The sequence below is a fragment of the Rhincodon typus genome, chromosome 1 (genome assembly GCF_021869965.1).
Source record: "Rhincodon typus isolate 14 chromosome 1, sRhiTyp1.1, whole genome shotgun sequence".
NCBI lineage: Eukaryota > Metazoa > Chordata > Chondrichthyes > Orectolobiformes > Rhincodontidae > Rhincodon > Rhincodon typus.
Window position 1 is genome coordinate 177,040,826 of NC_063332.1, and position 13,874 is coordinate 177,054,699.

Below are 13,874 nucleotides of genomic sequence, written 5' to 3' on the forward strand. Positions count from 1 at the left end.
CAGACAGCATTAGAGGAGCCGGAAAGTCCACATTTTATCGACTCTGACTTCCAGCATGTGCAGTCCTTGCTATCTCCTATAACGAGCTTGCAGTTTGTAAATGGTGCCTGCCTTTTTAGCCAGGAATTGAACAGGCACTTGTCCCGTCCAGCTCCGTGGTCCTGTGCTTTCTCCTGGAAGCAGCTCGTTTGACTGCACAGATCCCATTTTTAACGTCAGTGTAATGAACGTAAATAAAGCGAGCAGAATGTTTGAGAGCGGATGTAGGCGCAAGGATTGGTGGGCTCTGTAGTTTATAGAAATCTGCTTCCTCATAAAACCCACGGTACAAATTCCACGTTAGCACCGTAGTCGTTGGGGGAAAGAAAGTTAGAAAATTGACTTACCCTCAGAGCGTACGGTAAGGAGTGGCAGAATTATTCACTGCATTGGAAACCTCGGGTGTAATTGAAAAGAATAACTGCCCTTAAGTATATTTAAATTACAGTAAAATACCGACTCTTCTAGCGCCACGGTGATGTTTGCAAAGTCTGGGGAGTGTCTCGAGCAGGGTGCAGCATTTAGTCCTGTATGCTTTGGCCAAGTGAATTACTATGGACGCCAACACGATTATGTGATAATAAGGTGTGGACCTGGAGGAGCACAGCAGGCCAGGCAGCATCTTCTATGGGTCCAGACTCGAAACGTCAGCTTTCCGGCTCCTCTGATGCTGCCTGGCCTGCTGTGTTCCTCCAGCTCCATACCTTGCTATCTCAGACTCCAGCACCGGCAGTTCCTACTATCTCTAACACGGTTATGTGCGTGTCTCTTCCCAAGACTTAAGGCCCAGATATTCAGAAACTCCGCCAGATACCTCCCGGCTGGCATTCAAGTGGCTTTTAACATTGTGAAAATTACACATGAATTTACCTAAAGAGTGCGTAAACCCATTGGGATAATCAAACAATGTAGAATGCTAATGTTTGTTTCTGTAAGAGATTATTGAATAAATGATCTTTTTTGTTTTGAAAACCCCTTTATTTAAAATAGTGACCCTCATCACCAGAATAACTTTATTTCAATATGGACGTCCTGAGGTTTGCCAGTGGTGGATGGTGATAAACACGCCTGGAGGAGAGAGTATAAAGGGTAGGAACAAATTACTGCAGATGCTGGAATCTGTACTGAAAATAACAAATGCTGAAGATCACAGTAGATCAGGCAGCATCCATGGAGAGACAGCAAGCTAACGTTTCGCGTCTAGATGACTCTTCATCAGAGCTGAAGTGAATTGTAGAGGGGGCAGCATTTATGCTACAGTTGGAGGGGTATAAATGGTAGTTGGTTACCGATATGGATTGGCATGAGTTGGTATTAGTTTCAGTACAGGAGCTATGAAAGGACCAGGGAAATGGATACAAGGGCACAGGTTAGCATGGAGACTATAAAATGCCAGCATGGTGGTTAGGATGGCATTGAGTTATAAGGAGCTCTGGGCATAGAGGGGCATAAGGGAGAATGGAGGTTATGAAGTGGCATGGATGGGATTTGGGCACTGTGTGGAATAGTAGGAGGGGTGAGGCTGGAGAGTTGTTTTGGTTTTTATTAAATTGTACTGGTGCAGGGTGGCAGACATTAAGCTGAGCCCATATCCACAGGGGGCAGCCTCCCTCCACTCTTACTATAGGGTGTCACTGGCAATCCCATCATCCCAACACAAAAAAAACCTTTCAGGCAAGTTTCTCCTGGATCACATTGCAGGACTGGGGAATGCCCCATCTCCGTGCTTCTGATCTGGGAACAAAAATTAGGCTGTTAATGTTAAACTGATATGGAGAATATGGGCGACATATAGATATTATTGCCTTTTTTTGTTAGGGACACTGACAGTGACAAATATGCTCAGTCACATCTTAAGCCAAGAGGGGATTCCAAGGATGTGGCAATCTGTCATACTTTTGTTGATTTCATATTAACTGCTGAACTTTCACTTTCTGTTGTGAGATCTTTTGGATTTTTCCTATCTTGCCATTAATTAAAACAGATTTGTGGAAAATCTAGAGATGGTAATTGTTTCTCATTGTACTTAGAAAGGGATATGGGTGGTGTAACTGTTTATTGTAAAATTAGTTGCTTTCAGTAATCAACTCAAGATTAAGATAAAGTTAAGAACATTTGAATTTTATTTATGATTAATCTAATCAAAAATTCAAGTGGCAATGGGTTGTTATACACTGAGGTATGTTCCATTAAAGAATTAGAATAAGACTGAAATGGGTTGGAGGCAGCTGATGCAATACTTGAGGTGATGCACCAAGCTACCACTGTGATCCAGGGACTAAGGGCACAGCGTGGACTATTGTGTCCCGTTCTGGAAGAATTTGAGGATGAAAAAATATTCATGCAAACAGCTCCAGGGATGAGAATTTTTAAGTTATTGGATAGAATGGAGAAGCTGGGACTGTTCCCTTCAGCAAGAGAAATTTAAAAGGTGATTTGAGAGTTACGTTCAGAATCATGATGGGTCTGGACAGAGTAAATAGGGAGACACTGCTCCCTTTGGTGGAAGGATTAAGAACCAGATGGTACAGAATTGTGATAATTGGCAAAAGAAACAATGGTGAGAAAAAATACTTGTCATAAAGCTGGTCTGGAGTGAGCTGCCTGAATGTGTGGTGGAAGCATTGTCATTCGAAGCATCAAAAGAGAATTAGATAATTATCTGTGAAGAAAATAGGTCTGTGGAAACGGTGGGGGAGTGGAAGTTGCCCTTACACTGAGCTGACACAAACGTGGCAGGTCAAAATAGCTTCTTTCTGTACTTTAACCATTGTGATTTTATTCTATATTTGAGCTAGACCTTTATAATAATTTATTTATAACCTCCCCACTTGATGCCTCTATTGATGAAAAGCAAGATCCCATCTGCTTTGATAAGCATTCTCTCCATATTCTGCCACATTCAAATATTGATATATGTACACCCCTGCATCTTTCTGTTCCTGTTTAATATAGTACTCTTAAATTTATATTGCCTCTCCTCATCCAGTCTGTCAAAACGCATCATGTCACACACTTCTAAAGTGATCAAAAGCTTGGACAAAGAGAAAGATTTTTAAGAGCAACTTATTTTATTCTCAGACTTAGGATTTGCTTGTATGGTAATAACCTGCCATGATGCTTCCCTTCCTTGTGGTCCATTAGATTTGTACCTCAATGCCATTTACCCATCTTTAACTGATATCTGTTGCCTTGACCAAGCAGAAGTCCAATCATGATCTTTGTCTTAAAAGCTTCAATTGACCCCAGCCTTTGGCAGTAGAGAGTTCTTACATTTATACTACCTTGTGTGTGAAGAAATGTTTCTTTTCTTTAAGCATGAACGGCTTTGCTCTAAATTTAAGATTATACCGTATTGTTCTGATTTGCCCCAACAGAGGCATCTCTGCATCAATTCCATCAATCATTTTATCATTTTTAAATTGTTCAATTAGTTGAGCCTTGTATTCTCAACGACTAGCAAACCTAGTTTCTGCTAAAGGAACAAGAATTCATGAATTGAAAAGAGAAAGTGCTGTAAGTAGTCAGATCTGGCAACTTCTATACAGACCAAATTAATATTTCAGATCTACTTCTTCTATTTAAATCCATATTATGGCCTTGCCCCACCCTATCACCCTCCAGTCCTATAAACCCCCTTACCCACAGTTCGTTTGTTTTAGGCATTTGCTGCATTTGCCTTATCCATTCACTTCACCATTTCAAGTTTGCAGTATCAGGACCCCATGCTTTTAAATTCATCCTTTAACACCTTATCAAAATACATCTTTTTGTCCAAACTTTTGATCACCTTTCAAAATAATCTCCTTTCGCTTGGTGAACATTTTGTCCTGATTACTGCTTAGGATGTTTTCTACTACTGCTGTACAAATGAATGTTACTGTTTTAACTTGACAAAAGTGACACATAGGCATATTTATAAATATTAAAAAGCCCGAAATAGAGTCATGGTCCGAATGGGGTCTTGAGCTATAAAAGTCTCCAGGTTAGATTTTAACCACAACTGCTTGTCACGAATCGGTGCAGGCACGATGGGCCAAATGGCCTCCTTCTGTGCTATAAGAAGTTTGTGATTCTACAGTCATTGCTATGGAGGCCAAACATTCATATAGTTGATATTCACCGTGAATCTGTGTCAATCCAGTGTGGAGCTGGAGGAACACAGCAGGTCAGGCAGCATCAGAGGAACAGGAAAGTTGACATTTTGGGTTGGGACCCTTCATCAGGACGCTTTACTGATCCTGTTTGGCCACTTTCAATGTATTCTGCTACCGGGCAGCAAAACATGTTTCAGGGTAACTGGTGCATGTTTAAAATGCACATTGTTCTCCTATGACACAAATATATCATTCACAACCTCAAGGTGTATGGCTGCCTGAGAGCCAATCACATTGTTATTGGCAGGCAGAAAGCCTTTGTCATTAACAACTCAACGCAACACCACAAACCAATCAGCTAACTGTTACTGGCTGAATCTCATTCTGTAAGTAGCCCTGGTGCCAGCCCTTCTGCAGTAACCTCCAACCATTGCTTGAGCAAGCAGCAATATAAACAGCACGTACAATGTCTGTTACCAACCTGCTTTTTAAAAAAATGCAGCAATCCCTTCCACAATCTTGGCTGTGCATCTAAGATTCTTGGATCTGCAGTTGGCTGACGGGCTTTTGTCCTATTTCTTTCATAATGGTGGCTTCAGCAGCTGACTTCCAGTGCTCAGTGAGCAAAGGAATTTGTTTTACCTGCAGCACAGGAGTGTCAAAAGACTGTCTTCAAGCCCTTTGCAACACACTAGTTCACACTGTCTGTCTCACTCTTTCTCATACACATGGGATTGCCATGGTTTATAACCCCTCTTTAGTGTATTCTTCAATGGGTTAGACACAAACATGTCTGTGGTTTGGGACATAATATGATGTAGGAGTCCGTTAGCTCAGTTGACTAGATGGCTGGTTGGCGAGGTACAGTGATGCCAACAAGTCCTTCACTGTCTTAAGTTACCATTTTGGACTTTCCTTCTCAACCTGTACCCTTGCTTGAGATGTTGTGATCCTCGAATTAAAACCATCACCAGTCATCTCTTTTTAATGAGAGAACAGCCTTATAGTCTACGGGGAGGCATTGGCCTAGTGGTATTATTGCTAGTTATTAATCCAGAAACTCTACTAATGTTCTGAGGATTGATACAACTGGAGTCTTCAACATTGACTCTGGACTCTACGAAGTCTCATGGCTTCAGGTTAAACATTGGCAAGGAAACCTCATGCTGATTATCACGTGCCGTTCTTCCTCATCTGATCAGTCTGTACTTGTCCATGTTGAGCAACACTTAGAGGAAGCACTGAGGGTGGAAAGGGCACAAAATGTACTCTGGGTGGGGGATTTCTTTGTCCACCACCAAGAGTGGCTCCTCAGCAGCACTAATCATCGAGCTGGTCAGGTTCTAAAAGACTAGCTGCTAGACTGGGTCTACAGCAGACGGTGATGGAATCAACAAGAGGGAAAAATATACCTGACCTCATCCTTACCAATCTCCCGGCAGCAGATGCATCTGTCCATGACAGTATTGGGAAGAGTGACCGCAGCACAGTCTTTGTAGATATGAGGTTCCACCTTCACATTGAGAATAACCTCCATTATGTTGTGTGGCACTGTCACCGTACTAAATGAGACAGATTTCACACAGATCTAGAAACTAAACTCTGGGCATCCATGATGTGTGTGGGCCATCAGCAGCAGCAGCAGAACTGTACTCCAGCACAATCTGTAACCTCATGGCATATCCCCCTCTGAACCATTACCATCAAGCCAGGGGATCAACCTAAAGAGTGCAGGAAGACATCCCAGGAGCAACACCAGGCATACATAAAAATGAGGTGTCAACCAGGTGAAGCGACCAAACAGGACTACATGCATGTCAAATAGCATACGCAGCAAGTAATAGACAGAACAAAATGATCCCACAACCAACGGATCAGATCTAAGCCCTGCAGTCCTGCCAGAACGGTGGTGGACAATTAAACAGCTCACTGGAGGAGGAGGTTCCACAAATATCCCCATCCTTAATGATGGAAGAGACCAGCATCTCAATGCAAAAGGTAAGGCTGAAGCATTCTCAGCAATCTTCAGCCAGAAGTGCTGAGTGGATAATCCATCTCAGCCTCCTCCAGTGGTCTTCAGCATCACAGATGTCAGTCTTCAACTAATCCAATTCACTACACGTGATATCAAGAAATGGTTGGAGGCACTAGATATTTCAAAGACTATGGGCCCTGACAACATTGCAGCAGTAGTACTGAAGGCTTGTGCTGCCACTCCCCTAGCCAGCTTTTCCACTACAGTTACAACACTGCCTTACACCAAACCAACAGTGGCTTGTGTGGAACATTTTAAAAAGCATTCTGGAAGACCATACAAACAACATCCATCTGTGTGGAGTTTGCACGTTCTACTGTGTCTGCATGGGTTTCCTCTGGGTGCTCCGGTTTCCTCCCACAGTCCAAAGATGTGCGGGTTAGATGGATTAGCCATGGGAAATGCAGGGTTATAGGTAGGGGGCTGTGTCTGGGTGGGATGCTCTTCGGAGGGGTGGTGTGGACATGATGGACCGAATGGCCTGCTCTCATACTATAAAGATTCTATGATTCTATCTACCTGACAATATGAAGAATTGCCCATGTATTTCCTATGTACAAAAGGCAGGACAAATCCAACCCGGCCAATTGCTGCCCCATCAGTCTACTCTCGATCGTCAGTAAAGTGATGGAAGGTGCCATCGACAGTGCTATCAAGCAGCACCTGATCAGCAATAACCTGCTTAGTGATGCCCAGTTTGGGTCCCTTCAAGACCACTCAGTTCCTGACCTCATGACAGCCTTGGTTCAAACATGGACAAAAGAGCTGAATTTCAGAGGTGAGGTGAGAGTGACAGCCCTTGACATCAAGGCTGTATTTGACTGAGTATAGCATCAAAGAGCCCTAACAAAACTGGAATCCATGGGAATCAGGGGGCAAACTCTCCGCTGGTTGGAGTCATACCTGACACATAGGAAGATGGTTGTGGTTGTTGGAAGTTAATCATCTCAGCTCCAGGACATCTCTGCAGGAGCTCCTCAGGGTAGTTTCCTGGGCCCAACCATCTTCAGCTGCTTCATCAATGACCTTTCCTCCATCATAAGATTAGAAGCGGAAATGTTCACTGATGATTGCACAATATTCAGCACCATTCGCAACTCCTCAAATACTGAAGCAGTCCATGGTCAAATGCAACAAGGTGCAGACAATATAGTATTCAGACTTGGACTGACAAGTGGCAAGTAACATTTGCACTGCACAAATGCCAGGCAATGACCATCTCCAACAAGAAACAATCTAACCGCCACCCCTTGACATTCATTGATGTTACCGCCACTGAATCCCCCACGATCAACATCCTTAGGATTATCATTGATCAGAAAATGAACTGGATTGGCAACATAAATGCAAGGGCTACAAGAGCAGGTCAGAGGCAAGGAATTCTGTGGTGAGTAACTTACCTCCTCACTGTCCAAAGCCAGTTCACCATCTGCAAGGCACAAGTTAGGAGTGTGATAGAATACTCCCCACCTGCCTGGATGAGTGCAGCCCCAACAACACTCAAGAAGCTTGGCACCATCCAGGACAAAGCAGCCCGCTTGATTGGCAGCGGATCCACAAACATTCATTCCCTCCATCACTGTATACTGTTTATGAGATGCACTACAGAAATTCAACAAAGATCCCTAGATAGCACCTTCCAAATGTGCAATCACATCCATCTAGAAGGACAAGGGCAGCAGATGCATGGGAACACCACCACCTGCAAGTTCCCCCCCCAAGCCACTCACCATCCTGACTTGGAAATATATCGCAGTTCCTTCACTGTCACTGGGTCAAAATCCCTGAACTCCCTCCCTAATAGCATTGTGGGTCAACCTACAGCAGCAGTTCAAGAAGGCAGCTCATCACCTTCTCAAGGGCAGCTAAGGACAGGCAAATATTGCTGGCCAGCCAGTAACATCCATGTCCCACAAGTGACTGAAACAAAGATGGAATTTTGTGGAAAGTAGGAGATACGGGGTATTAGTCAGCCTCATGGTATCTCTGGAGCCATTGGAGATCACAGTTTAGTTTGTTTTGTGTTGACTTTCTACCTGTTGAAGGATTGCTGTTTGAATTGCCCTTGGCACCTTCAGCCATGACATTCTAGTATTCCTGTCTGGGCAGCCACTGATTTTGCATCTGTGGTCATCTTTTGGCTATATATCCTCATTCGTAAAACCATTCATGCCGTAATTGAAAGTCTAATAATTATTTAAGTAATGCAGGATTATATGTTGTTGCAACAGTTGATTTATAAGGAGCAATCTGACTTGTGATAATAATTTCCACCTTTGTTACAGTTCAGAAGTGAACGTGTTTAGCTGCAGCAAATTTCTGCTAGAATGTCCAAATCCAAAAATAACCAAAGGGATGTGAGTCGAGACTATCATTTGCATCCACTAATATTTTGATGGATGAGCTTTTGCTATATTTTAAGTAAGAGTGTTTTCCCCAGCAAAGCACTCAGTGAAGAAGAGATTTCTATCAACGAGTATCTCAGTCTGGAATTTTTTTTACGGTTCCTGGAGCAGCTGAACAGCTGAATGAAGCAATCAATTTTCCTGAATTTCAGAAAGTTGTCATCAGCTTTATACAAACCATTTAATTCCATTTCTGATCCTAACATTGTTGGCTCTCTATCAGTAATGGTAGCAGGAGGTTTCTGTAATGATACCTTAGTTTGTTGAATAACAGATATCAGGGTTTTCTTGATCAGCATTCCCAGAGCTAAATCATAGAAAGCTGGGCTGTTCTACAGCAAACACCATATTTATAAATACTGCTAGCTGAGTCTTGTCCAGACCGTGCAGACTCATATATGCCACCTCTGGACATCTGACTTCAACATCGTTATTTAGGTCTGAGAACCTGCTGATTGCTGCATGGGATGACAGTTACAGATCTAAAATATATCTTTCCAATTGGATAGTAAAGCTACAGTATCACTAATACACATTTTCACAAAATCCTGCCTGGTATAAAGCTTCATGCACAGGCATCAGTACACCCATTCTTGTTCAAAACTGTATTCTTATCTTGGAAAATAAATTTACTGAAAACATTTGTTTTCACAAGTCTTTTAAAAATGTATTTCAGAATGTCTTGAAAAATTCCAATCTGTAGCTTCAGGGCAAGCGTAGAATTGACAGCAAGATCTGAACTGAGAAAAGCTCAACCAAGAAAGTACATTGGTTTCACATTGCACTGTACAAAAAAAAAGCTCCCACCTTGATACCAGTGCAGTGCATGATACTGTCATCCTCGTGCATGCTTTCATCTTCCATATCTTGCATCTTGTACATTTGAGTTGTGCAATCACGGGAGAACGGTTATATTGGAAACACTCTGAAAACTGTCAGCATAGTGTACACTTGCAAGGAAAAGTGAAATTGGGTCTTTGAATGCATTTGTGCAGAGTTGGAACACCCATCTTGTTCTTTTTATCATTCTTCCTGACCTACATTAAATCCTGGTTAAACAGTGTCTCAATTTTAAAATGTTCGTTTGTTCTCAAATCTCTCCTTGGCCTTGCTCCTCCTTATCTCTGTGATTTCCTCCAACCCCATTACCCTCAGAAATATCTATGCTGCATTAATTCCAACCTTTAGAACGTTCCCAATTTTAATGAGACTGCAGTGGCTCAAAAGCAGTTCAACACTATCACCTCTATTGTATAAAAGTACAGCTGTTCTATTGACAAAAAGAAAAATCTTCAGTTGAGCATAATTTCTTGTTTTTTTTAGCTAGGGAGATGGGTCGACTTGATGGAAAAGTGATTGTACTCTCCGCAGCAGCACAAGGCATTGGACGAGCATGTGCAATTGTAAGTTTTTCGTTTTAATGTATACAATATGGAGTAATTGGATCAGCCATGATCCCACGGAATGAAACATCAGGCTCAAAGATCCAAAAATTTTAGTAGCTCCTCATTTGTCTACTCATGTATTGGAAGTTCTTGTCGATTTCACATTTTAAAATTGTGATTAATGTAATATATTGTTGGTAGTTATCATCTAATAATGTTTGAAAAGATGTCTGAGACCTAATGGAGTAAGGTTACAGGTGATAGATAGATGGATAGATGTATAAAACTTCTAAACAACCTGTTCAAAGATGTTCTGACATGTTTCTGGAGCTGCTGGGATTAAAAATGGGTTAATTGCATGTGAATACAGGGAGCTTAACATCAGTGGGGTGAAAGTTATATGACATGGCTAACTGAAAGTAAGCTCTCACTAAAAATGTGGACTTGGACTTTGTTTAAAAACAGTTATCCTCTCAAGTAAAACATTAGTGACATATGATGTCCATTAAATAAGATCCAGGCCACATATTGATTGAACTCCTTACTTTAACTCCTTACTTTAGCACCTTACTTTAGAAATCATACTGGTTCATTTTTTTATGTGTTTTTGAATTTAGAACAGTATAAGATAATATATAATTCATACAAAACTGTCAAAATGATTTTCCTGCTTTCTCTTTTAAATTTTAAGGCATTTGGAAAGGAGGGTGCTAAGGTTATTGCTACTGATATAAATGAAGAGAAACTAAAGGAATTGGAGCAATATTTCGGTAATCGATCTGCTTGCTATTTACTTTGTCTTTACATGCAATTTACTTTTTTGTTCTCTGATGTTTTTTTGTTGGGGGGATGTGGGTGCTGCTGGCAAGACCAGTATTAGTTGTCCAAGTTGCTGCGGTCCATGTGGCATACGTACAGCTGTAGTGTTGTTACGCAGAGAGTTCTAGCTACAATCCAGCAACAATGCTAGCATAACAAGATATGTTCAGATGGTTTGTGTCTTGAAGGAAACTAGTGGGTGGTGGTATTCCCACCTCTTGATCTCCTACATGGGCAGTGGTCATGAATTTAGAAAATGTGAGTGGGGGAGTTTTGGTGACTTACTGTACTGCATCTTGTATATGGTACACATTGTTGTCACAGAGTGTTGGAGAAAGAGAGTGAATGTTTAATTTGGGGATGGGTGCTGATCAAGCAGGTAGGTTTGTTCTGGATGGTATGGAATATTTTGAGTATTACAGCAAATGCACGCATCTGTAAGTGGAGCGTATTTTAGATATTAACTGTATTAATATCAGTTACATATAGAAGTGCACCAAATAGACAAATATTGATTCATGCTTGAACTTTTCCAATTAAACATATATTTTGGAAAGAGAAACTGTTTCACTTGCTTGCATAAATGTTTTATTAAAAAAATTGCACCATAATATTTACTGACTTACAGTTTACAGTTATTTTCCCAAGTTGAACTTACAAAATAAATTCTAGACACTAGGATGATGTCATGGTTCTATTTAAACTCCTTGGCTCCAAGTGGATAAGGTTTATTTATTTTTTTCATGTTTGTTTTCAAGTTTTTTAAAAATTCTCACTACTTGTGAGAGCAGGCAGATGACCTGCTATTGGAACATACCAATGTCTGCAGTGAGTTGGCCACTAGAAGATATGGTAGAGCTGTTCAGTTTTTGTGCTGGAAGTTTAAAAAAAAGTCAGGTAATGTTACTCCTTTTTGTTTTTTGGAAGATTGAGACATTTTAGTCTGTTCTGCTATCACTGACCATGATACTCCAGCTGAACAGTCACTGAGGTTTTTGAAAGGTTTGTGCGCCAGGAAAATCTGAAGAACTATGAAAAAAGAAATAAATTACATTTATACAATATCTTTCACACCCTTAGAACATCCTAGAATGCTGTAGAGCCTTTTTTTTCCCATTCATTTGTGGAATGTGGCTGTCGCTGGCTGGGTCCAGCATTTATTGCCCTTCCCTAGTTGCCCCTTGAAAAGGTGGTGGTGAGCTGCCTTCTTGAACCACTGCAGTCCACCTGTATCTACAATCTGTGGAGACTGATCAGTTTAAAAATATTTGAATTTGAACTTCAGTTAATAACTGAAAAGGTCAACACAGCAAGATTTAATATTTTAAGACTTTTTTATTGTAATAAATGGCTAAATAAAGCCATTAGCTAAACACCATTTGTATGGGCAACTTTAATCTACAGAAAGCAACATTCCTCTTTTATACTCCCCTCACATCGTGTTCTCCACAGGACGTACAGTCCTTATTAGCAAACAATCCACCATTTGTCCCAGTTTCCAATTGGTTTATGCCCGGTTATTCAGAGTAGTAACTTCAAATGACTGCCTTTGGATGCTCCCCTTAGTTTCCAGACAAGTTCCCAAATCTTCCAGCAGCAGCTGGCCACACCAGGATGGATCTCTGGAATCCTGAGATGGTTGCAGGATGTGACTGTTCAATTTGAGACTGTTGGACTGAGGCTGTGATAGGTGGTGAGAGGGAATCAACAAAGGGAAAATTCCTACTTGGCCTCATCCTACCCAACCTGCTTGTTTGTAGGTGCATCTATCCAAGACAATATTGACAGGAGTGACCATCTTGCAGCGCTAGAGGAGGCAAAATCCCAGCTTCAGTTGCGGATACCCTTTGTGGTGTTGTCTGGCACTATCAGCACCCTAATGAGACAGAATTCATAAAATAAAACAACACAAAATTGGGAATCCACAGGGTGCTATGGGCCCTCATCAGCAGCAGATTTGTACTCATCACACTCTGTAACTTCATGACGCGGTATATTCCCCATCTACCATTACCATCCATCTAGGGGATCAACTTTGTTTCAATGAAGAATACAGGACAGCATGCTGGTAGCAGCATCAGACATACCCAAAACTGAGTTGTCAACCTATTGGAATTACAAGCAAACAGCATAAGCAGCAAGTAATAGACAGGGCTAAGTGATCCCACAACCAATGGATCAGATCTAAGCCCTGCAGTATTGCCACATCCGGTTGGAGGAGCAGACTGAACAAATATCCTTAAGTTCAACACATCAGTACAAAAAGTGAAGTTGAGCCCTTTGCATTTACCTTCAGCCGGAAATGCCAGGTAGGTGATCAATGTCAGCCTCCTCCTGAGGACCCAAGCTTCATAGTTGTCAGCCTTTAGCCAATTCCATTTACTGCATGGGAGACCCAGAAATGGCTGAAGGGTATAGGCTCTGACAACATGTCAGCAACAGTACTGAAGACTTCTGTTCCAGAATTAGCCTCACCCCATTCCAACCAGAGCCAGCCCACTTCAAATGCAGCTCCATTAGTTTATTCTTGGTCTTTAGCAAAGTGATGAAAAGAGCTATTGATTAAGCTGTCATTTGTAACCAGTTTGTTGACAATCACTTTGGGTTCAGTCAGGCCCACTTGACTCCTGGCTTCAGTGAAACCAAATGTGGACAAAAGAACTGAACTCCAAAGGGGAGATGAGAATGGCTGCCTTTGACACTAAGTGTGACATACAGAGCCCCGGCAAACCTGGACTCAATGGGAACTGAAAAGAAAATTCTCCGGTGATTGAAGCCCATCTTTCCAGGGACCATTCATTTCTCATCAATAAAGAAAAAGTCCAAGACATAACAATCCTTTGATTCTCATAATTGTAGCAAGCCAATTAATTCTTTCTGATGTGAAGTGACAGCTTTGTAGGAAAACATGGTGGCCAGTTTGCTGATGCAAGTTGTCACAAATAACAATGAGATGACACTCAGTTAATTTGTTTCTCTTGGTGCTTTGCTGACACCTGTTAGTCAAGATACACTGAAAACTCTCTTGTTTGTTTTCAAGTAGTGCCGTGGGATCATAGTTGCAGGACTGTATTCACTTTTAAGTCCCCGACTC

The 13,874-nt window shown here is 41.6% G+C and overlaps 1 protein-coding gene across 1 annotated transcript in view; it reads left to right on the plus strand.

Moving 5' to 3' along the window:
- Positions 1–13,874, plus strand: part of bdh2 (3-hydroxybutyrate dehydrogenase, type 2) — a 90,509-nt gene continuing 76,635 nt past the window's right edge. Inside the window, exons 1-4 of the mRNA XM_048613568.1 lie at positions 1–400; positions 1,030–1,128; positions 9,900–9,979; positions 10,653–10,758. Of these exons, the coding sequence (XP_048469525.1) occupies positions 1,092–1,128; positions 9,900–9,979; positions 10,653–10,758 (223 nt within the window). The 5' untranslated portion in view covers positions 1–400; positions 1,030–1,091. The remainder of the gene's footprint in view (positions 401–1,029; positions 1,129–9,899; positions 9,980–10,652; positions 10,759–13,874) is intronic.